Source organism: Budorcas taxicolor, chromosome 2 (genome assembly GCF_023091745.1).
Source record: "Budorcas taxicolor isolate Tak-1 chromosome 2, Takin1.1, whole genome shotgun sequence".
NCBI lineage: Eukaryota > Metazoa > Chordata > Mammalia > Artiodactyla > Bovidae > Budorcas > Budorcas taxicolor.
The window spans coordinates 51,590,768-51,616,116 of NC_068911.1; the positions used below are offsets into that span (position 1 = coordinate 51,590,768).

The window sequence follows — 25,349 nt, forward strand, 5'->3', positions numbered from 1 at the left end:
CTATTGCTCCTTTGAGCTATGGAATACTTTGAAGCTGCAGTGCAATAGGATCAAGACTTAAGCAATGACTGCTTAATTTTTAGTGAGGGAAATACGTTGTTTTAGGCAAGAAGCAGAGAATTTATCTCATTTAAAGGGAAAAAATTTTAGTGTAGTCACCTTTATATTCAAGGCATCGCACAGAGCTGGACACGGCTGAAGCGACTTAGCAGTAGCAGCAGCAGCATTAGGTAAATGGCAGAATATTGTTTCATTATAGATCTAGAGAATTTAAGATCACAGTTTTCTCATGTTCTTGTCTTAAAATACAACATAAAATTAAAAAGTCATTTTATTCCCTAAGTTTCTTCTGTAATGCATACATAAATTAAACGGCAAAGGAATACCTGAGTTTCTTATGAAAAAGCAATACACAAATATCAGAGAGAAAACCTGTTTTAGGAAGGGCTCCAATGCTGTGCAGCAGTTTAAAAACTGTGCTTGTGTGTCAGGAAAAACCCACGTGTCACTCTGCTATACTCTGAGCCAAAGAACGCCCTCACCTTCAGTGCAGTGGGGTGGTTCCATTCATCTTCATCACAGAGGAATGTGGAAAACTGAGGGCTTTAGCACAATTTCACTTTTATAAAAAATAAAGGAATGACAAAGTATGCTATACAAAATAAGAAAAGCCTCTTCAATCTATTGTCAAATTTCAAATAGAGATTAGTAAAATTAAACAAGCTAAGAAGCATTGTTGAAGGATAGCACTGGTTTCAGACTAATGTTTGAAGACAGTGTTATGTATATAGATGAGTGAGTTGGCTGAAACAGATTGAAATGTTTTGTGGAAAAAATCACTGGGAATTGTTTTAGACTAGATATAAAAATATTGAGAATATACAGATTGTATCATTTATTACAGGTGATGTTTTACAAAAGCAGTCATCTGTAACAAAATAGTACCTTCTTGGTTTGTTTGTTTAAACGTGGAGATTTCTGTGCATTCTTTTCCTCAATATGCCTATGTTACGTTCATTGACAGGGTCTACCAGGTCCCTTGGGCCCTCCAGGTCCTTCAGGCCCTACTGGAGAAAAGGTAATGTCAAAAGTTGTTATCTTGTGGACTCAAAATTCTGAGATCTGAATGCTGGCTCTTTTTCGTAATGTTTTCTCTTTCATAAAATATGATAGCTGGGCTAGATCATTTCTGAGTTCTCCTCCCATCCACCCAACAGATAGGGCACCACATCCTACAGTTATACTGTGTTTTGCCATTGCTTTGGACAGTTCAGTTCAGTCGCTCAGTCATGTCCGACTCTTTGCGACCCCATGGACTGCACCACACCAGGCCTCCCTGTCCATCACCAACTCACGGAGTCCACCCAAACCCATGTCCGTTGAGTTAGTGATGCCATTCACCCATCTCATCCTCTGTCGTCCCCTTCTCCTCCTGCCCTCAATCTTTCCCAGCATCAGGGTCTTTTCAAATGAGTCAGTTCTTCACATCAGGTGGCCAAAGTATTGGAGTTTCAGCTTCAACATCAGTCCTACCAATGAACACCCAAGAATGATCTCCTTTAGCATGGACTGGTTGGATCTTGCAATCCACGGGACTCTCAAGAATCTTCTCCAACACCACAGTTCAAAAGCATCAATTCTTCTCTGCTCAGCTTTCTTTAGAGTCCAACTGTCACATCCATACATGACTACTGGAAAAACCATAGCTTTGATGAGACAGACCTTTGTTGACAAAGTAATGTCTCTGCTTTTTAATATGCTGTCTAGGTTGGTCATAACTTTCCTTCCAAGGAGTAAGCGCCTTTTAAATTCCATGGCTGCAGTCACCATCTGCAGTGATTTTGGAGCCCAGAAAAATAAAGTCAGCTACTGTTTCCACTGTTTCCCCATCTATTTGCCATGAAGTGATGGGACTGGATGCCATGATTTTAGTTTTCTGAATGTTGAGCTTGAAGCCAACTTTTTCACTCTCCTCTTTCACTTTCATCAAGAGGCTCTTTAGTTCTTCTTCACTTTCTGCCATAAAAGTGGCATCATCTGCATATCTGAGGTGATTGATATTTCTCTTGGCAATCTTGATTCCAGCATTTCTCATGATGTACTCTGTATATAAATTAAATAAGCAGGGTGACAATATACAGCCTTGACATGCTCCTTTTCCTATTTGGAACCAGTATGTTGTTCCATGCTTTGGATAATAACCATCTAAAATCTGCTTTTCAGGGAGAACCTGGCCCTCGAGGTTTAGTCGGCCCACCTGGCTCCCGTGGCAATCCCGTAAGTGACAGTATTTTGATGTTCTTTAGTATGAGATTGAGCAGTAAAACAAGCCATCATTTTATCTTGATATTTATATGAAACCATGCCTGTTGGGTTGGGTTACTTTTAACTTCCTGGTTTTCACCTTTTACTTTTCTTATTACACTTTTAAAAAAATCAGTGTATTATTTCTATACAGTCTATGTAAGCAGCTCATTTACTAAATAATCAGAAGCTCCTTTGAGACTTTGGGCCTTGGCAATTTTTTTCTATGACCCTCATCTCTATATCACCCTTAGGAGTCTTCCTCAAGCAACATGTCTAATTTCTCTATATGTACATTTCAAGACACTACCGATTTATAAAAGTGTATTTTAAAATACTGTTCCTGTTTAGAATCATGTGTGAAAGCTACAATTGTTTGTCTTCTAGGGTTCACGTGGTGAAAATGGCCCAACTGGAGCTGTTGGTTTTGCTGGACCCCAGGTATGATTTTTAAATGTCCTGAATTTACAAATGATTGTTCTTCTTGCTATAGCAATGAATTTAATTAATTATCACTGTCATTTGTTTTGAAGGTATATTCAAGATTCTGGAAAACATAGCTTTCTAGGCAATAGCCTGATTTTCAATACATTTTTTTTTTCATGGACTGGCACAAAATGGATGCATCTGCATTACTTTGAATTATATACTTACTTGTTATAATAAATACTATGGTGACATAACTTACTTTGTCAGACTGTCTTCGGAGATCTCATTGGGGTGGTTTTTTTTCTTCTAAGCTTTTATACTGATTACAAATCACCACTTTATAATATATGAATAAATGATAATTACTATGAAATATTTGTCTTTAAGTGTTGCAACCATTTCCTTATTTATTCTTTGGTGTAGGGTCCTGATGGGCAGCCTGGAGTGAAAGGTGAACCTGGAGAGCCTGGGCAGAAGGGAGATGCTGGCTCTCCTGGACCACAAGGGCTGGCAGGATCCCCAGGGCCTCATGTAAGTTTAAAGTAAAACAAGATACAACTTGAGTCCAGTACCCACTGTTTAGACCTTGTGTTTAGACCATCTTTCTTTACTGAAGCACCCTTTTGTTTGTTTCTTTCTATTTAGGGTCCTAATGGTGTTCCCGGACTGAAAGGTGGTCGAGGAACTCAGGGTCCACCTGTAAGTTGGTTTGAAGCTCTGGGAATTATGCATAACTAGTCACAGATATCTAGTACTTTATAGCCATCTTAAAGTTCCTTTGAAGCTGTAACAACCAATTTTTAGTTGTATATATTGCAGCGGAAAAAAAAAGTGCTTAACTTGGATGACAATCTGCATTAAAATTAGTTTTATGACTTTGGAGATCCAGTTGCCTCATATATAATCTAAATAATAGATTACTATGGAAGAGGGAATGAATAACAGGAACCACTTTATGTAATTCTGTTATAAGAAATTCTAATGTGATCCTAGTGCTCCTCTTCAATATACTTGTATATGTTCAAGATAAATGGAAAGTGGCAAGAGAAAACTAGCATCCTTCCTACCAGTTAATCCAGATCCATTCACAAAAGAGGGATACAAGAAAAAAATTTATTGCTCACAATAAGAAAAGGGATATAAAGTCCTAGGTATCCCTGTAAAATAGGTAAGCCCTAGAAAGTATATATAACTAATTTTTATTTTAAAATTGCTTATTTGATATTATATTTCTAGGGTGCTACAGGATTTCCTGGTTCTGCCGGCAGAGTTGGACCTCCAGGTCCTGCTGTAAGTCAATTCAATAATTGAAATCACTGATAGTGGAATAATTACACACAACACATAAAAGTACACACAAATACACACATATATGTATTATAATGATATGTACACATACATTTGAGTTATTATTTGTTCTTTTATTTAATCACTTAATGATTTGTTATCCCATGTTGACAGTTCTTGTCCCAATAATTCATACTGGTATGTTGTCAAGTGAATCATCTTTAATCATTGAATGTTTCTTCGAGGAGCTTATTTACAAATCCTTTTAATATTTTACTATTAAAATATTTGACTATTTGACTATATTTGACTATTTGACTATATTTGCCTATATTTGACTATATTCGCCAATATTTGACTATTACTTCGTTTAGGTACTGAACACTCACAGTATTGTGTGGTAATAATCATTCCTTTCAGTTAGGAAGAATCTCTGAGATTATCTATAATAAAAGTTATTTTTTCATTACAAGATCAAATCAGATAGAAGAAAATACATATTCATTGTTGGTGAAGAGCCTTATGGAGTTTGAAAATTCAAGTTAATTTCAAACACATTTTTTTTCCTTTACAATTTCAAACCACTTTTAGTTTTTAGTTGAAGTTTAGCTGATTTATAATATTGTCAGTACACTTTTCATGATAACTCAGAGGTAATTGTCTGCAGATAATGAAATGAACCTACAGCTGTGTATTTTATTTTTTGTTTAAATCCACTGAGTGATTAACAGGAAAAATGGACCTGTGAAGTGTGGGATTCTGCTTCTGAAGCAGATATCCCCATATTAGGTATTCTAACATGGCTTCCACTTTGCCCCCTGGGTCTCTTTCCATGTTATACTAGGGAGCTCCAGGACCTGCGGGGCCTTTAGGGGAGCCCGGGAAGGAAGGACCTCCAGGTCTTCGTGGGGACCCCGGGTCTCATGGACGAGTAGGAGATCGAGGACCAGCTGGCCCTCCTGGTGGCCCAGGAGATAAAGGGGACCCAGGAGAAGACGGGCAACCTGTAAGTTTGGCATCTTGGTTCTAGACTACTTCTAACTAGAAACTCATAGTAACTACTGCTACAAAGAAACTGTTTATACATTACCCCGAGCGCATTGAGTACATTGTTCCCTATAGGTTTTTAATTTACAATTCTCTACTCTAGGAAAAAGTACATGTACAGGTATAAAAATATAACAGTAATGGATATGGTATTCAAAAACTAAATAAGAAAACAATTGTTTGTTAAATATCTGTACTGAATTAAGAAAAAATTTTAAAGCAATTTACTGAATATATAAATGCCTCAACATTAATATGTTTAGGTAGAGCCCAACTTCTTTTCTTTGTTTTAAAATTTTTCTTGTCAGTTTAAAAGAAGGAAAACTGCCTGAATATTTACCTCTTTTATTCTGTCAATATTCAATTATCTTCAAATTCTTTTCAACTAATTCTCAGCTTTAATAATGGTTTAATTGGTTTAATTCTAACCAGTTCTCACTTTTAAATAATGTTAGAGGCTTGGTGTGGATTACTCATTTTGACTACTCATCTATAGTATGATTTTGTAGAACAGAATCTTAATACTAACTTAATATTACTGACTTAATATATTACTGAGTAATAATAATACTCATACTAAATAACCTATAAAGCTGTCATCTATTATAAAGTGCTTGAGTATAGTTTTCCCTAGAGAATTTCTTATTATAGTTTGTCTTCAATATTAGGGTCCAGATGGTCCCCCTGGTCCAGCTGGAACTACTGGGCAAAGAGGAATCGTCGGCATGCCGGGGCAACGTGGGGAGAGAGGGATGCCCGGCCTTCCAGGCCCAGCAGTAAGTAGCTGCACTGGTCAATACTTCATCTGATTATGTGTAATACTGTTTGTGAATGGAGAATTTATCTTTTTTTTTCTTATTAAATTCAAAATCTTTTAAAGGCACAAATACAGAGTATTTTAAAAAACTTTTGACTTTAAATGTCAAACTCATAAGTACCTTTGAAAAATATATTTATTTAACCCTGGGACTAGAAACTTAGACAAATAAGGATATGGATTTTTGGTGACTCTAAATCTTTCTTCAAAGATTAAAAATATCCGTGGAGCTAGAGAAGGGGGATAATCTCCTGGTGAGTAGGTAGCCTCTTTTTAAATAAACATGCCTAATGGAAAAATCCATATTTCACAGTTCAGAGACTAAGTTTTCATAAACCATCAAAGGGAAGAAATAGTTGAGCTAAAGTAATACTGGAGGTGAAAGTGGGGTGAACTATAAAGAAGGATTCTGAAAGCAATCTCCTAGTCCCTGGAGGGTGCTAAGAATTTCATATTCCCTGGAGTATGGATAAAAGTTTAACTCACTGTTAGCTTTGAAGAGATTAAATTTTACTGCTGAAAGTTTACATGCTTGAGGAAAAAAAGATGATGTTTTTATATGGCATGTGGAGATAGATTTACTGTTGGGGACTTGGAACTCGGGACGTGTGGGTGGAGATGTGAAACCAGCAGACTGGGAGTCCAGAGCAGTCTTATTGTTCTCAGGAGTGAGCCAAGGAACCTGGAATACTTGGTCTCCCAACAGTGAGATCAAGCTGTCAGGATACAGAAATAAAGTGAGGAGACTAAGCAGAAGAGTAAAGATGAGCATATCTTAGTGACACAGATTCAAGACGGGCATCCAGCTCTGAAAACAGTACTTCTGAGTAAAACCCAAAATGCACCTGAATTGGTGCAACGGATGGTGCCATCGATACATCAGGATGGGTGTGATAAGAAGCGGGCGCACCTCTGGGAAGGTCCTGCAGTGACACTGGTGTTGCGTGATAACTGACAGTTATTACTCTAGAGGGAGACACTGGGTGCCATTTAAACATGGCCTTTATGTGAACTGTCCCCTCAAGCTTCTTCAGGAGTGGCTGACTTATTTATACTTTATTTCAGGGCACACCAGGAAAAGTAGGACCAACTGGTGCCCCAGGAGATAAAGGTCCACCTGGACCTGTTGGGCCCCCGGGCTCGAACGGCCCTGTGGGGGAACCAGGACCGGAAGTGAGTACTATAGTGAAGATCATCCTCCCCTCCTTATCTGGGTGTTATGGGGACATTTTTGAAATTTGGAAATTAATTTAGAAACTAGAAATTGTACGTTTGACCTGAAGGAAGTTTTCTAGTGCTGTTTTTTGATGTGTTTTTCTTCCCTAGAGAGTTGACTAAATGATGACGTAGGGAAACGGTAATAAGATTGGTGTCTTGCACTGGCCTTCATCTCGTCAGGAGCCAAGTATTTTAGTTGGTTTAGGTTGTTGCCAAATTGTTTTGAAGGTGAAAGGTTACAACTGCTTATCTTTTCTCTTGTTATTATTTCATTCTGTAATGGCATATTTGTCAAAATTGCCAAGTTTTACGGTGATAGGATTAATATAATTGTTAAAGCTTGTGAAGAGGGCCAAGTAAGTAGAGATCATTTTACTTAAATATCCTTATATATAACATTTTGGATATCCAGTTCCCTTAGGCTCTTTTGAGAGGAAATCAACTTTTGGAAGGTGATTTGAAAAGTTATAGGTTGAAATTTCCTCTTTTCAGGGCTTTAATGAGTAAATTGCCAAACATTTAGTGTCACATTTTCTTAAAAGAAACAATTAATGCCTTTCAGAACAATTTTTGTTCAAATGGTAAAAATATAGTTCTGTGGGAAAAAAATAAAAATAAAATAGGAAAGGAAGACTATATATTTTAAAATGTAATTTAATGTCTAAACACAGATATTTTATTTTTAAATTTTAAGGATATTATTTTGGGTAAGTAAAAGTGAGGGAAACCATTCACTGGTAATATAAAGAAAACAAAATACAAGGAATATAATTGTTGTCTATTTATTTTGAATAATTTGATTTTAAAAATAAAAATAAAAAAAGATGAATTTAGACTAAGTGTGGGAGGCACAGTAAAAGAAATGTCTGGGGGCTTCTCTGGTGATGGAGCTCCTCTGTCTGGTTGCAGCTTCTCTGGGTCCACCATTAAAGAGGTTGATTAAGCCAATGAGTATAGATTTAGTATGTTTCACAACAAACATTGATGAGCCCAAATTTGTAGCAATTCCAGGACAGTTTTAAAGTTGAACTGTTATGGTAAATAACTGGGCATCCTTAATTCTTGACTAAGGAATATGTACACAGGGAAATGAAATAACATTGCACTTTATAAGCACTGTACTGTAAGTGGAAAATAGTGTCTTAAATAAAACTATTTAAAACTGGCACCAAAAGTGTAAGAATGTGTTAATAATTTTACAAGCAAATCAGAATAATAGAAATATGGCAGAAACTTTCTTCTACTGAAGTTTCCATAAATGCTAATTTGTAATGTGGAATAGAGGTGGAAAATATGCTGTAATTTTTCTGGCAATTGAAATGTGAGTTTTTTTTTTATTACTCAGTTAATTCATTTTTCAAATATGATTCTTTATAGGGTCCAGCTGGTAATGATGGTACTCCAGGACGGGATGGTGCTGTTGGAGAACGTGTAAGGGCAATTTTAGTGATCAAAAAATCTGAAATAATGTGCATTTGAAATCTCTGTAATACTAAAGAGTAAAAAAACTATTCTTTTTTATCTTGATTCTTTAAGTAATTAGCTATGTAATCTTGAACAACTTTTCTGAACCTCAGTTTTTAAATACTTCAAATGTGATTAATATTTATAGCACTGAGCACTTATGTTTTAAATATCATGTTCAAAGCATCTCATAGGTACTCAAAGAGAGGGAAAGAAAGAGTTTTGAGGGATCCTGGGGCAAGGGCCCACCTCCATCTTCTGTAAAGCCAAGGAAATGCAGATTCTCTTGGGATCTAAGTTTTTCCCAGGGTTGGTATATATTGTCCAGTGTAGTAGTCTTCAGAGGTTTTGCTGATGTACCCCCAATATAATTTTGAAAATCTCTGAACCTCTGTGCATATTTTAAGTTACCATCACATTTTATTTTAATCACAAGTTTTGATAGTTATGTTGGGTCACTTCTTTTCCCTCACTTTTTGTCTCCTTGTAGCAAAGAATTGAAACAACAGACCAAGACAGCTCAAGCAGGCACACAGTAACACTCTCAGAGCAGACCAGTCCTGTAGGAGTGGTCCTGCTGCACTTTAGGGTTTACTTTTTGTGTCCTTTGTTCCCTGTCCTAAGGAGACCCTGGAGCCTGACTAGTTCTGTCCCATGCAAAATAGGGCTTGTATCCAAGACCAATCAGGGAAGGAAATGCAAATATAGTGTATGTTCAGCCAATCAGGGAAGGGGGCATGCTTGGGCATGTTTTCTTGCTGGAGGTCTTCACTCCAGCCTGAAGTGATTTCCCATTTTCATGAGCTTTGTCTTTTCTTTGTTTGCCTTCTGGATGTTTCTTCTAGTCGCTACTGTCTGTAATTGCTATCTTGGACTCCTTTTTCCTGTTCTAACTGTCTAACAGTTACAACGGAAGTAGTTCTGATAAATTCTAAATGTATATGTGCTTTCATCATATATATTTTTTAAAGTCTTGGAGTTGCCAATTCAGCTTATTCAATGTTTTTTTTTATTACATGTCCAGTCTCTAACCTAATTGCCAAAGTTTATCCAGTTGCCAAACTAATCAGCCAAATAAGACTTAACTTCTATTAGACAAAAAGATCTGGCTCCATTCTTCAAGTCAAATAATTATATTAATACACATTCATGTAACTATAATTTCATCTCTGACTTCTTAAAGAGACAATTAAGATTTGGAGCCAAGTAAGACTGGGCAAAATAAAGAGCAGCTTTTCTTTCCAAATACCTCCTTGTTTTATTATCAAGTGAACTGTGCATTCTGGAAAAGTCCCTTAGTTTGATGCCCAGTGAGGTTTATTCCTTGGAGCATTGTGCTGTATTAAGGTTGCAGATGGTATGATATATGCTTTTATTTCATAAAATGGGAGAAGGGTGATTGTTAAAGAGGAAGTAGGAAAAGATCTTTCAAATTAGTTTTCTGAGAGAAGGCATATGAAGTTGTAAACTTGGAAAGTGGTTTCCTTAGAATTTTCCCTGTTTTCACACTCTGGAAAATTTTTGTTTATGCTATACTAAAAGTACAGATATCCCAGTGAGTCTAAGTCACATGCTGAATTCTGGAGGTGACCACTTCCATAATCCAGCAGTTTTGACTATGGGAATAATAGGATGAGAGTGAGGGGACAGATGATATTGGGGGAAAATATCTTACCCTTTTCAGTTTGATTTATTAATATGTAAATATAAGTAGAACATTTAAGTAATATATAAATTAATAAATAGAATGTTTTAAAAGGTGTGTTTTTTCCTTTCATGAATAACATAAGCGTATAGAATTTTGCTGTTTTATAATGAATATTAAAAAGGTAATATCATGGTTTCCTTGTCAGGGTGATCGTGGAGACCCTGGGCCTGCAGGTCTGCCAGGCTCTCAGGGTGCCCCTGGAACTCCTGGTCCTGTTGGTGCTCCGGGAGATGCAGGACAAAGAGGAGACCCGGTAAGGAGAGTCAGTTTCGTATTGACACTTTTAATCAACATACTGTATTATGAGTATGCATATATGCATGCATGCGATGACATGTGTGCTTAGAATTATTTTTTCTAGTCTTAAAAATTTGATTTCTAATAGGTCTTCAAAAATCTTGATGCTTTGGCTTTCATTATCTAAAAGTGTTGTGATTTATAGGAAATGTAGTAGTATGGATCATATTAAATTTAAGCAAGTAATGTCTTATGTAATTAACTAAAGTGATCTTCATTCAGAGAAGTCCATTAATAAAATTGACTATAGAGATGTGATTGGGGTTATAGTGAGCATATTCTTATACCTAGGGAAATTAGCCTGGTTTTATTTAGTTAGCCATAAGTGTATACACAGATAAACTTACACATATAAAAGTATTCAACTACAGACATATATTCTTGAATTCTAAATCTCTATAATATATCCATATTTTTTTCTTGTATTAATTTTGTGAAAATTTCTTCTAGGGTTCTCGAGGTCCTATAGGACCACCTGGCCGAGCTGGGAAACGTGGTTTACTTGTAAGTTCTTGGCTTAAAAAAAAAAAAGACTTCTTACATAAAATATTTTCCCAAAGGAAAAACTTAATTTTTAAGATTCATAAATGAAAATTACCAAATTCTTCAAGCCTTAGACAAAATATTAATTTAAAATAGCACCCAGGAGTTTATATTTGTTTTTGTAGTGTTAGTATAACTCTTCTGAATTCTACTATGAATTATTTCAATAGTCAATTAAAACTTTTAGTCACAATTTTCTCCCACAATAGCAAGGGTAGCAGTGCCATTCTCTGAGATTTTCTAAAAATTAAGTAGGCAAATGAGTTTGAAAGCTCTTTGTAAACTTGAAAAGTACTATTCAAGTATATTTTATTTTTAGCTAAATCATTACATAATGATATAATCTAAATATGTGAAAGAGAATCCAAACTTTCCAAACTTTGGAAAATATCTCAGGCTAGATTAAACTTAAAATACCTCATTTTAGTCCAAATGTAGGTTAAACATTTAAATAATTGAATCTTTAGAAAACGTTATTATATACTATGCTTTTAGTGATCACTTTCATTCCTTGAGGAAAAAAAATAAAAGTTCCTAGATTAAAATTCCTAGTAATACTATTTAGATAAGTAAATATATTAGTTCATATAAAATAAAATGCTCAAAATTGTAGCAAATACAGTTGCACAAAGTAAAACTGTAAATTGTAGTTTCAACAGGCAGTGCTCATGCTATGACTTTATTTCTAGGGACCGCAAGGACCTCGTGGTGACAAAGGTGATCATGGAGACAGAGGTGATCGAGGTCAGAAGGGTCACAGAGGCTTTACTGGTCTTCAGGGTCTTCCTGGACCTCCTGTAAGTTATTCTTTTAAGTATTATTTGCTCTCCATGTGAAAATGCAAAGGTATTTTGACATGAACATTTATTTGTCTATAAAATGGATGGACTTTTTGCATCTTATTTTCATTGTAAAGAATATCTTGATGAATAAGTCGTTACCTAAGTACCCAATATAATTGTTCATATGTTTGCTATAATTTTATAGGAAAGAAATAAACCAAAAGTATATGCACTATTACTCCTACAATTGTCTTTAGTATTGGTCAACTCATGTAGACATAGAGATTGATGAATGAAGTATATGCTGCTAAAGTCAATGACAGGACATTTCTAAAAGCTAGAGTGGTTAAATATAGGATATAAATATTTTGGCTTTTTTTTTTTTTTTTTTTCTACTTAGGGTCCAAATGGTGAACAAGGCAGTGCCGGAATCCCTGGACCATTTGGCCCAAGAGTAAGTAACAAAATTTAACAATAAGTTGCAGGTGTAAATATTAATGCACCTGGGGACGTTTTGTTAGTGATTGAGTATCATTTTCATGGTATTGAAGCTGGAGTTGGCTTCGGTTCTCTGAAGCTGGCAACAAACATAAGAGACAAACCATTCAGAATTTACATTTAAGTAAACATAGCCTGAAATATATTACTTCATAGTGAAGTTGCTCAGTCGTGTCCGACTCTTTGCGACCCCATGGACTATAGCCCACTAGGCTCCTCTGTCCATGGGCTTTCCCAGGCAAGAATACTGGAATGGGTTGCCATTTCCTTCTCCAGAGGATCTTCCCAACCCAGGGATCGAACCCAGGTCTCCCACATTGTGGGTGGACATTTTACCATCTGAGCCACCAGGGAAGCCCCATATTACTTCATAGGCCCATTTAAAATCTCTTACCTAGGGTAGATGTACTCATCTGTTTGTTCATTTTCTTACTCTATGTTTTTTGAAATTTCCGTTTAATTGTACTCTTTGAGATGGTACTCTAGGATTTACCATGAAGTGGAGAGAGATTTTGAGCTGGATATACTGTTTTCATTTAAGCAATTGCGATAGTTCCTCAGAAGTAGTTGGCATAAGGCTAATTAGGAAGCAAATCATAAAGTGAAACAAATATTTAAAGGTTGTAGAAATTCTACATTTAGCATTAATGCTGTCTAATAGGTCATTAATGCCACAAGATAATTATTTAGGAAAATAATTAGAAAGAATTTCTCTTATATCTAAATACAGTATAAACAAGTCACACATAAAATTGAGAACAGTATCAAAATTACTGAGATGTGATAAAATTCTGGAGTACAAGGACACAAATTTAATTTATGTCAAACAGTGCAACTTCTGTGATTTTCTTACTCCTACTTAATTAAATTTCTTTTTTTTTTTAACAGTCACCATATTTTTTATTATTTATTTATTTTTTTAATAGTGCATCTTCATTCATTTTATTTTTTTTTCTTTCTTTCTTTCTTTCTTTATTTTTTAAATTTTAAAATCTTTAATTCTTACATGTGTTCCCAAACATGAACCCCCCTCCCACCTCCCTCCCGATAACATCTCTGTGGGTCATCCCCATGCACCAGCCCCAAGCATGCTGTATCCTGCGTCAGACATAGACTGGCGATTCAATTCTTACATGATAGTATACATGATAGAATACCATTCTCCCAAATCATCCCACCCTCTCCCTCTCCCTCTGAGTCCAAAAGTCCGTTATACACAGCTGTGTCTTTTTTCCTGTCTTGCATACAGGGTCGTCATTGCCATCTTTCTAAATTCCATATATATGTGTTAGTATACTGTATTGGTGTTTTTCTTTCTGGCTTACTTCACTCTGTATAATCGGCTCCAGTTTCATCCATCTCATCAGAACTGATTCAAATGAATTCTTTTTAACGGCTGAGTAATACTCCATTGTGTATATGTACCACTGCTTTCTTATCCATTCATCTGCTGATGGACATCTAGGTTGTTTCCATGTCCTGGCTATTATAAACAGTGCTGCGATGAACATTGGGGTACATGTGTCTCTTTCAATTCTGGTTTCCTCGGTGTGTATGCCCAGCAGTGGGATTGCTGGGTCATAAGGTAGTTCTATTTGCAATTTTTTAAGGAATCTCCACACTGTTCTCCATAGTGGCTGTACTAGTTTGCATTCCCACCAACAGTGTAGGAGGGTTCCCTTTTCTCCACACCCTCTCCAGCATTTATTGCTTGCAGATTTTTGGATCGCAGCCATTCTGACTGGTGTGAAGTGGTACCTCATTGTGGTTTTGATTTGCATTTCTCTGATAATGAGTGATGTTGAGCATCTTTTCATGTGTTTGTTAGCCATCCGTATGTCTTCTTTGGAGAAATGTCTATTTAGTTCTTTGGCCCATTTTTTGATTGGGTCGTCTAATTAAGCTTACAATATGTGAAATGAGATGAAACAGCTCCTGCCAATGAAAGTAGATGAAAGAAAATGAAAGTGCAAGCTGCTCAGTCGTTTCCAACTCTTTGTGACCCCATGGACTATACCCCAGTCCGTGGAATTCTCCGAGCCAGAATACTGGAGTGGGTAGTCTTTCCCTTCTCCAGGGGATCTTCCCAATCCAGGGATTGAACCCAGGTTTCCCGCACATTTCAGGTGGATTCTTTATCAGCTGAGCCACAAGGGAAGCCCTAAAAAGTAGATGACTAGTCCATTAAAAGTAGATGACAAGCCCTTTAATGTTTTAACTGACACTGGTCTTTTCCCATGCATGGATGGTGGAGAATTCATGCGTAATGAAGCAGTAAATATTAGAAAGTACTAGAAGTCCATTTATTAGTCATTAGGAAAACAAATATGAGAAATCAACGAGACAACTCCAAAAAGAAATAGTTCTTTGATCAGAGAAAGACCTTGTAGAGGTTTTCCTCCTAGGATCTAAAATACCGTCTTTGTTTCTTGCAGGGACCCCCGGGTCCAGTTGGTCCTTCAGGCAAAGAAGGAAGCCCTGGGCCACTTGGGCCAATTGGGCCTCCTGGTGTGAGGGGCAGCGTTGGAGAAGCAGGCCCTGAGGTAAAATCACAGAGATTTGTATGTGAGTAATGCTATTGATTCCCATAGCTTGGATTCTGTCTAAGGAAGATCTATGCAGTATGAAGGACAAAAGACTTCAGAAACTCTGAAAACAAGCCTGGAAATCACGTGTAGCTTGTCTGTATAATAGCTAATTCAAACATTTTAACACAGATTATTCAGAATACATAAAATTAGAGTCTAAGCTACCTAGGCCTTGACTTCAGTGAGAGCAATGGAGTGATATCAATGAGAGCTAATAGTAAGTTATGATTGTATTATCATTAGAGTTATGACAATGTGGCTTTGCTCTAAGTGGCAATAGACTAAATGGGAGATTTGATGAGTGTATTCATTCATGAAAATGTTGGAAATTGAAGCCCGTGAAATTAAAGCGTTATTTACTGAAAAAGAAATTCAGAAAGGATTCATATTGAAACTTTCAATAGAATATTTCAGTAGTATTGACTTGTAAAGCTTTAAATTGCTTTAGCTAGACTTTAGTTAGGCTTCTCAGAAACCAGACTTTGGGAAACAGTCTGCTCTATCTGCCATGCATGCGTGCGTGTGTGTGTGCATGTGTGATGTGAGGTTCTGTATCCCTCCCTGGTGTCTCTTCCTCTTTTGCTTTATTTTCCATTTCTTATTCTGTCTGTCCTAATAATAATACCATTCAACCAAATATTTATTATTACATAGAAAGAATAGCCTTAAATTTCCTATGGTCAAGAGAAATATTTTCTGTTTATTTCTCTAATTTTACATGGAAAACAGCTGCAGAATTGGAATACCTCTTACTTATGTGGCTCTTGATTGACTTTATCTTGCATTTTAGTGGTCCTTGATAGCAAAAAAAAAAAAATCTCTTCCCCTGAGTTTAGCATAAAGGAATATACGGAATCATGAGATGACCTTAAAGAAAAAAAATGGATTTAATGGTTGCTTGATAGTGAGGAAATGTTTGCACTAGAACTTGATGCAACTTGTCCAGACCCATTTGAGTGGCAGAGCCAGTACCAGAACTCCAGCCTTCTGCTTGCCAGGTCTGTGCTCCCCAAGAGAGATGTGGACCATACATCTTTTCAGGTTGTGGAGAATTCGCTCAAGTTGCTGAGTTTTTCCTTGGGAAAATGCAGAAGGATAGAGAGGATCTGTTTTTCTAGTCTCTGATATTTTGTGTGCTCATCTCCCTTTTGCTCCAGTAGTTCTTATTTGGCAAAATAATAATAATTATTAAAAAGCTTTTTAGGCTAGGATAACTTTCTCCAGTTTTGTTTAGTAGAGATAATTTTGATCTACCCACTAATTAATGCACATAAAAAGATTTCCTGTGATTTTTCCCTTATTTAGATATGGGGGAAATTCTCTTGTGGGTGTTTCTTCATGAATTCCCTTGGTATTGATGGACAGTCTTATGGAAGTAGCACCCACAAACTCCTCTGCATCTCCTTGTACAGCCTTTGTTTATACATCTTTTTAAAACATTTTAGTTGTGCCTTGCCAAAATAGTTTGAAAATGAGTGTACAAATCTATGTATACCTAACATAAAATGTATTGTATCTTCATGCGTAAACATCAAAGCAAATATTTTGTGTTTTAATCTTTAAATAAAGATGCCAACCTCAGATGCCAACTTGCAGATATCTTGTCTGAGAAACAGTTATGCATCATTTCTCATTCTTGGAATGTTATAAGTTAGCAGACCAGAACCATCTAGTTAAAAAAGGACTCAAGCCACAGACATCTCTCAGTGCCATCAAATTGAGGTTTTGCACTGTAACCCCCTTTGCACTAAGTCCCATCAGTGCCTTTGTGTCCAATGGAAAAGCAAAAACTAAAAACTGTTTTACATATATTTCCGATTTTTTAAAAATTAGGGTCCTCCTGGTGAGCCTGGTCCCCCTGGCCCTCCGGGACCCCCTGGCCACCTTACAGCTGCTCTTGGGGATATCATGGGGCACTATGATGAGAGCATGCCAGACCCACTTCCGGAGTTTACAGAAGATCAGGCGGCTCCTGATGACAAAAACAAAACGGACCCAGGGGTACATGCGACCCTGAAGTCACTCAGTAGTCAAATTGAAACCATGCGCAGCCCTGATGGCTCTAGAAAGCATCCTGCCCGGACTTGTGATGACTTAAAGCTTTGCCATTCTGCAAAGCAGAGCGGTGAGTAGACAGTTGGCCATTTGAGCAAAGCTCATTGTTTCTGATGTGTAATTCTCCAATGCATTCCAAAATATTTTATTTACTCCCTATTTAGTGATAGACACAAGAGACAGAATGGTGGCCAATCACAGAGTCTGAGGTTTGCTAATGGGAACTGTCACTGATATGAAAAAATATGGTGTGAGATAAGTACTGTAATAGAGGACATATCCTATTAATGACCCAGTTTCATGGTGGTATTTTCATTTCCATCCAGAAGTCTTAAAATATGGATAATTTTGTGGTGCTGTAAATGTTGAAAATACTTGCTTAAGCAAGGTTAAATATGTTTAGTTTTCTCAATAATTCTCAGTGATTTAATATGCTAATATATAGTTGGATCCTCAGGAGTAGAATAAAGTTCTATTTTTAGTTTTTAAAGAAACCTTCATACTGTGGAATTTAGAAAAATAGTACAGATGAACCTAGTTCCAGGGCAGGAATAGAGATGCAGACATAGCGAATGGATGTGTGGACCCAGTTGGGGAAGAGGAGAGTGGGATGAATTAGGAGACTAAATACACTCCCGGGCTGCCCTGTTGGCTCAATGGTAAAGAATTTGTCTGCAATGCAGGAGACACAAGTTTGATCCCTGGTTTGGGGAGATCCTCTGGAGAAGGAAATAGCAACCTACTCCAGTATTCTTGCCTGGGAAATTCCATGGACAGAGGAGCCTGACAGGCAACAGTCCAGTTCAGTTCACTTCAGTCACTCAGTTGTGTACAACTCTTTGCCACCCCGTGGACTGCAGCACACCAGGCCTCCCTATCCATCACCATCTCCTGGAGTTCATTCAAACTCATGTCCATTGAGTCAGTGATGCCACCCAACCGTCTCATCCTCTGTAGTCCCCTTCTCCTCCTGCCTTCAATCTTTCCCAGCATCAGGGTCTTCTCCAATGAATCAGTTCTTTTCATCAAGTGGCCAAAGTATTGGAGTTTCAGCTTCAGCATCATTCCTTCCAACGACTATTCAGGACTGATTTCCTTTAGGATGGACTGGCTGGATCTCCTTGCAGTCCAAGGGACTCTCAAGTCTTCTCCAACACCACAGTTCAAAAGCATCAACTCTTCAGCGCTCAGCTACAGTCCATGGCTACAGTCCCTGGGGTTACAAAAGAGTCGGACACAATTTAGCGACTAAAGAAACAACGAATACACTACTGTGCATAAAATAGATAGCTAGTGGGGACTTACTCTGAAGCACAGGAGCTCAGCTTAGTGCTCTGTGATGACCTAGGTGGGTGGCATGGAGGGGAGGTGGGAGGGAGGTCCAAGAAAAAGGGAATTTACTTATGCATATAGCTGATTCACTTTGTTGTACAGCAGAAATTAACCCAACATTGTAAAGCAATTATACTCCAACAACAGAGATAGTAGAATAGAGTATGCCTTATTTCCCAGATTTATTTGAATACGGAGTTCTTTTCATATACTTTAATGTTCTACAAATCATACGTCAATAATCTCTGCTGCAGAATTGTGTTATGGTTATTTTCTAAAATATTTTGAAATTAAAATCTTTTACCCTAGTTGTAAACACTATGCCTAAAGTTTGCAAAATTCTATCATTTTGGTTAATCTAATAAGACCTGGAAAAGAAAGATCCATAAGAGGGCCATGGGAATGAGCTATGAAATGCTTAAGTGTTTCAAATAACTTTGCAATGATGCTGACAGGCATAGCTAAAATTGTTATCTTTGCAGAACAGGCCATTTGATTACCAAGTCTATACTTTATATCCCACCATCAATGCCCCTTCATTCATTTAAAATCCAGTCTTTAATACATATTATATATATATATACAGACATGTATTTTATACATATATACATATATTCATATTTATTATACATATATTACATATGCTATTATATAAATTATATATATTTATACATGTTTATATAAATATACATGTAATATAATCTATATACATATATTTTACATATATATACAGAGTATACCTTTATACACAGATATATACATAAAGATATGTATACAAAAAAGTATTTGTTTGTATATTTATTAAACTATATCTCTAGCACCAAGCACTAACTTGGTGTAGCCTTCTTCTAGGATCTCTTCCTAAGATAAGATCAATTTTTTGCACTGTTTTACATTGGAGCACAGATGATTAAGAATGTTGTGTTAGTTTCTGGTGACAACAAAGTGATTCAGTTATACATATACATGTATCTATTATTTTTCAAATTATTTTCCCATTTAGGATAGGATGCTACATAATATTGAACAGAGATCAATTTTAGGGCCATTGAGGGACTTCCCTGGCAGTCCAGTGGTTAAGACTCCATGCTTCTGTTGCAGGGTACATGTATTCAATTCCTGCCGGGGGAACTTAAAGATTCCACATGCCACACGATGTGGCCTCAATAAATAAATAGGGCCAGTGAGATAATTCATAGCATTCTGATTGCAGTTTGACTCACTTAATAGTTTTGAAAAGACATTATTTTTTTAATATTCAATTATTATTTGTTTTAAAATATTGACTTTGTAAGTTTAATGAGAACCCATCCATTTTGGCAAAGCCACTTGCTCACCGTGGATTATCTTTTTGGTATAATTTCTATTCTACAAAATGGGTGTGATGATGTATCCTTCACATTTGTGTTTTGAGCCTTAGGTACATTTGGCCAGTCACCTTAGAATAGAAAGGAGAAAGGACCTGAATGCATAACAGTTACTTTTTTCTTAGCTGCAGATATTTCCTTAACTGGGATTCACTTTAAAAGAGTGAGTGAGTCCTTAATCAGTGAGTTAGTCTTCTGTCAATTATTTTAGAGACTCATAATCATGTTTGAGATTCTTTTTATTTAGCAAATATTTTTATTTTGGAAAACAGGCGAGTACTGGATTGACCCTAACCAGGGATCCGCTGAAGATGCAATCAAAGTTCACTGCAACATGGAAACGGGAGAAACATGTATTTCAGCAAATCCATCCAGTGTACCACGTAAAACCTGGTGGGCCAGCAAATCTCCTGATAATAAGCCTGTTTGGTATGGTCTTGATATGAATCGAGGATCTCAGGTAATTTAATATGCTTGCTTAAAGTTGTATTCATTGCTTGTCTTTATTTATTGTATTTTAGTGTTGGCTTAGAACTTTTGTAATTATTTTTTTGACCATGTTTATTTTACTATGTTTATTAATAATTGGAAGTGATAGATTCTCATTAGTTGCATTTCTAATATCATTGCATAAACATTGCTATGAATTAAATTAATATAGATTTGAATGATACTTTTTCAATTGATGGAATGTAAAAAAGTAATTATTTTTCATATTAGCTCCATTAATGCCTGTGACACTGCTTGTGGAGTAGAGTTGAAGGGATTTTGCCATAGCTGGAAGACAGGGATTATATTTAGCATCAGGAAACCTAGGTTACTCATACATGGATCTGTTACTACCTCTGGGACCTAGAAAGTCACTTAACCTTTTTTTGTTTTCAGTTCTGCCATTTTAAAGTAAGAGTGATAATATTAATTTCATAGCTTCTGTGTGTGTATAAAGCATGTGTATATAAAGTATATAGTATCTGGTATTTGGTAAGTTATGGATAAATATTAGATACTTATTATGATACTTTTGATAACTGAATCCCTTTGTAAACTTCATAGTTATTTAAACTTAACACTTTTATAGTTATAATTATAATATTATGTAATATTTTTTCTTGAGTCTTATCCTCTCTGTTTCTTTCATGGTCCAGTATTAAGATTCTTAACTAGTCTTGCCGCTTCCTATTGCAATATGAGTATTCTATTCCACATCTCTTTGTGGCAGCTTAACTTTGCAGTTTTCTTCTCAACTCTGCTCTGGACCTTTCCTCAGAACTCATGCTCATACTAACATGGTATGAGGACATTATGGGTATATGCAGGATCTACCATTATTTAAAGAACAGGAAAAAATTTTAAATTTACCTACCTAATTGGAATATAATTTAGTTAACATATTATGTAAAAAGTTCAAATAGGAGCTTTTAAAATATAGCTCAAACTAGAAGATAAGTAGGAAATATCCTATAGAAAATTCTTTTTGATTATTTGTTTTTGTTAGCTAATGGAAACTTGTAATTCATATTTCCTATAAGTATGTAACAGTTGGGTTAAAAAAAATTTTACCAATAGTTAAGTCCAAATTTTTATCATAATTGACAATAAAAGCAATCAGCTATTTTTGATATATGATTGAATATCCAAACCTATGCTTAAATATATAACTTCTAAAAAGTAATATTCAATATTTTTTTAAAGAAATAGAGAAGCAAATTTTAAAATACTTAAACTTTCTCTGGTGAATTATAATTATATTTGGTTTCACCACCATTTGTTTGGGATAGAAAGGATGAAGTTTCTTACTTGTGAATATTCATAGAAATTTTAAGGTATTTATATATATATATATGGGTAGAATATCTTGTTATGTGAAAGAATAGACGCAATACCCTTTAAAATTAATTTGTCTGAAACCAACACACATACTCACACAGCACTATAAAACCCATCAGTGTTACATATATTGGGGCTCAGGGCAGGCTGCTCTAAAATTTGCTTCAGTGACACATTGATCATTTTCAGTTAAAGTCATTTAAGTAATGCTTGCTGCAAGAGGAATGCTTTGATCCTGCTCTCTGTCTCTCTGAAAGAAGGAAATAAATCTCCCATGTGAACCCTCCCTGTACTCAGGGTAGAAAGACAACCTTATCTCCACAGATAGGGAATTTAGAACCAAGACGCCTGTATAAACAAACATCCTTACTTCCTTATTAATTTACTACCCAAGCCCAAACTTTAAATTCCTTACCAATTATGCACCCAAACCTAGGTTTCTTTGTTCTGTCAATTCCTCTTAAATTTATTGTTTCTTTGGCTCCTACTTAGGTCCCATTTCTGGGAGACCTCTGACCTCTGTGTCCCAAGTTAAAGTTATTTCTTTTTCTCTGGCTAATCTGTCTTGTGTCAATTAGTCCAATCACAAGAACTCAGGAGGGGTAGACATGTATAACAAAGACTCTTTTTGTTTTTCTAGTTTGTTTATGGAGACCACCAGTCGCCTAATGCAGCCATTACTCAGATGACCTTCTTGCGCCTTTTATCAAAAGAAGCCTCCCAGAACATCACCTACATCTGTAAAAACAGTGTAGGATACATGGATGATCAAGCTAAGAACTTGAAGAAAGCTGTGGTTCTCAAAGGGTCAAATGACTTAGAAATCAAAGCAGAGGGAAACGTTAGATTCAGATACATAGTTCTTCATGATTCTTGCTCTGTAAGTACTTTTGAGTCTTGCTCTGTAAGAACCTTTGATCCATATTGATCTGGTTGAAGAAAAAAAAATACTTTGTTAAAAATACTGTCATGGCACTAGAGGTGGGGGCAAATTTACCCTGTTTGTAAACACGACAGCAATTAGTTGTTCCTTAGGATAAACCTGAATGTGTGTTGGTATGTGAAACATGCTAGAGGCTTTAAGAAAAACATCAAAGACTGGATCCTTGCAGCTCTTTTGCAAACTCACTTTAGTTCTCTGCAGATTACTTGGTTTACTTAATCTCAATTCTATGCTTAAAATTCCTGGATCTAAAATATATAATCCATCTAAGATTATGGTCTTTCACTGATTGGTATGTCTTTCTTCTTGCATATCTGTATATATAAAAAAGAAAATATTTAATGATGAATTTTGGGTTCAATCATGAAAACCAAAAATGCATTCATAATTTATGTTGTTAGTGACCATTTGGGAGGCTGCAAAAGAATAAAGGGCTTTTTCCCAGTTCAAAGAATGAGAGAAAAATGCCTGCCAGCTATGACAGTATCTCATTTGATGTTGGCAGTGCTCTTACTTTTAAGTAGTGCTCTAAAAATCATTGCTTTTACATTATAAAAATTGGAAGTCTAACATTTTTGTACTAATTTGTGTATGCTATTAACCCATTGCACCATTTAATTCCAGAAACGAAATGGAAACGTGGGCAAGACCATCTTTGAATATAGAACGCAGAATGTGGCACGCTTGCCCATCATAGATCTTGCCCCTGTGGATGTTGGCGGTACAGACCAAGAATTTGGCGTTGAAATTGGGCCAGTTTGTTTTGTGTAAAGCAAGCCGAGGTACATCGACAAAGAGCACCACCCCTACCATCAGTGACCACCACCATTCACAAGACTTTGACTGTTTGAAGCTGATCCTGAGACTCTTGAAGTAATGGCTGATTCTGCATCAGCATTGTATATATGGTCTTAAGTGCCTGGCCTCCTTATCCTTCAGAATATTTATTTTACTTACAATCCTCAAGTTTTAATTGATTTAAAGTATTTTTCAATACAACAGTTTAGGTTTAAGATGACCAATGACAATGACCACCTTTTTAAAAAAGTAAACTGATTGAATAAATAAATCTCCGTTTTCTTCATTTCAATGTAATGACAAAGTTGCTTAGTATTTATGAGAAAACCTTTCTTCCTGGCAGATAGCTTAAAGAGTGGGGTATATAAAATCACAACACATTTATTTCACGTGGCTGCAATTGGAAAAATGCAATTTTGTGACCTCTCATTTACAGATTATCAATTAAAAATGAAATCAAAATGTTTATCCTTGTGATTGAAACTGAATGCTTGTCTTGATATTGTATAACTAACACACAGACTCTTTAAAGAGAACCATGAAAAAATATCAGTTTCTCATTGTCTTAAATGGAATGTTAAAGTAGTATATATTCAATGGGATTTCTGATCAAAAAAAAAGATCTTAAATTTTTGTAAAATATGGTAAATCTAGTCTTCATTCGCATTCAAATTTAAAGCTACCTTTCCCTATATTGACTCAATCTATCAATATAGATAGAAATTAAATGAATATACCATTGAATATATTTGCACTTTCTTGTTTAAGAAGACATAGAATGAAAAATAATTTCCATACAACTTTAGAAACAAATATTCAGGACCCTTAGTTGAGAGTCTTCCACATATACAATCTCATCTTCCTAAAACCTATAATGAAGAAAAAGGTTTAGAAACTCAGAGTTGTGGAGCTGACTCTAATCAAACGTGACGGTTGGAATTAGAACATTTGGTTTTTGAACTCTCTTAGGAAAAATGACCCAACATTTTTTAGCATGAGCTACCTCATCTCTAGAAGCTGGGATGGACTTACTCTTCTTGTTTATATTTTAGGTACTAAAAGGTGCTATGCTTCTGTGATTATTCCAAGACTGGAGATAGGCAGGGCTAAAATGTATTGTTATTATTATCCTTTAATGATGGTGCTAAAATTCCTTCTATAAATTTCTTTAAAAATAAAGATGGTTTCATCAATACCATTTGTGAAAACATAACTGTTAGATTTCCCGTTTCTGAAAGAAGGGGCATCGCTCCACTGTTCATCTGTCATACTGTGTCATACTGTTCTGTAATACTTGCATGTTTCTTAGACTAGAACATGTAGGTCCCCTGATGTCTCAAGGATTTTTTTCCTTTAATTCTCTGTTGGCTCCATTTTTTATTTTTTCTTTAAAAATAAACAACTGGGACCATCCCAAAGGACAAGCCATGCACACAACTTTCGTCATGTATCTCTGCAAAGCATTGAATTAAATGCACGCTTTTGTCATGTCAATGGTTTTTGTTTTGTGGAATTCCTTTGAGCATATTAGATCCATTTCATTTTCAGTAGTAAAAAGTTAGGTGCTGTGGGATTCTTTGTTTGCTGTTTGTTTAAAAGATAAAACAACAAATGCCTTTCATCACGTAGATACTGGCTTATAATGAAAATCAGTTTGCAACATCACTCACAAAGGCAGCATGACACTGATTTCACCATCGATGCCCTTAAAAATCTCAAGGTAGTTATTATTGATAACAAGAGAAAAGCAGCTGATTTTTCATAGTTGAATAAATTGTGATAATATATGTCTCAGTGTGTCACATATGAATTTAGCCTAAATGTGTTCAGAATTTTATCTTCAACATTTATTTCACAGTATTATTTCTCTCCAAATTGGTTATTATTTGAACTCCACATCTTGAATATGAATATTTGAATATGTATATACCTAAATATTTGTGAGTTTTGTTTGTATTAAAATTTCCTCCAAGTTCAACCTATTCAAGTTTGCACAAGTTCAGCTAGAAAAGCCAGAAAAATGTAATGATTCCCTTAAGTCAACG

At 35.8% G+C, this 25,349-nt stretch overlaps 1 protein-coding gene across 1 annotated transcript in view; it reads left to right on the forward strand.

Moving 5' to 3' along the window:
* COL5A2 (collagen type V alpha 2 chain) overlaps window positions 1–23,835 on the forward strand; it is a 147,653-nt gene extending 123,818 nt beyond the window's left edge. Inside the window, exons 36-54 of the mRNA XM_052636177.1 lie at window positions 1,025–1,078; window positions 2,224–2,277; window positions 2,692–2,745; window positions 3,157–3,264; window positions 3,379–3,432; window positions 3,970–4,023; window positions 4,865–5,026; window positions 5,736–5,843; window positions 6,950–7,057; window positions 8,480–8,533; window positions 10,420–10,527; window positions 11,022–11,075; window positions 11,804–11,911; window positions 12,297–12,350; window positions 14,830–14,937; window positions 16,816–17,107; window positions 20,009–20,196; window positions 22,204–22,443; window positions 23,131–23,835. Of these exons, the coding sequence (XP_052492137.1) occupies window positions 1,025–1,078; window positions 2,224–2,277; window positions 2,692–2,745; window positions 3,157–3,264; window positions 3,379–3,432; window positions 3,970–4,023; window positions 4,865–5,026; window positions 5,736–5,843; window positions 6,950–7,057; window positions 8,480–8,533; window positions 10,420–10,527; window positions 11,022–11,075; window positions 11,804–11,911; window positions 12,297–12,350; window positions 14,830–14,937; window positions 16,816–17,107; window positions 20,009–20,196; window positions 22,204–22,443; window positions 23,131–23,277 (2,109 nt within the window). The 3' untranslated portion in view covers window positions 23,278–23,835. The remainder of the gene's footprint in view (window positions 1–1,024; window positions 1,079–2,223; window positions 2,278–2,691; window positions 2,746–3,156; window positions 3,265–3,378; window positions 3,433–3,969; window positions 4,024–4,864; window positions 5,027–5,735; window positions 5,844–6,949; window positions 7,058–8,479; window positions 8,534–10,419; window positions 10,528–11,021; window positions 11,076–11,803; window positions 11,912–12,296; window positions 12,351–14,829; window positions 14,938–16,815; window positions 17,108–20,008; window positions 20,197–22,203; window positions 22,444–23,130) is intronic.
* Window positions 23,836–25,349: the final 1,514 nt, after the last annotated feature.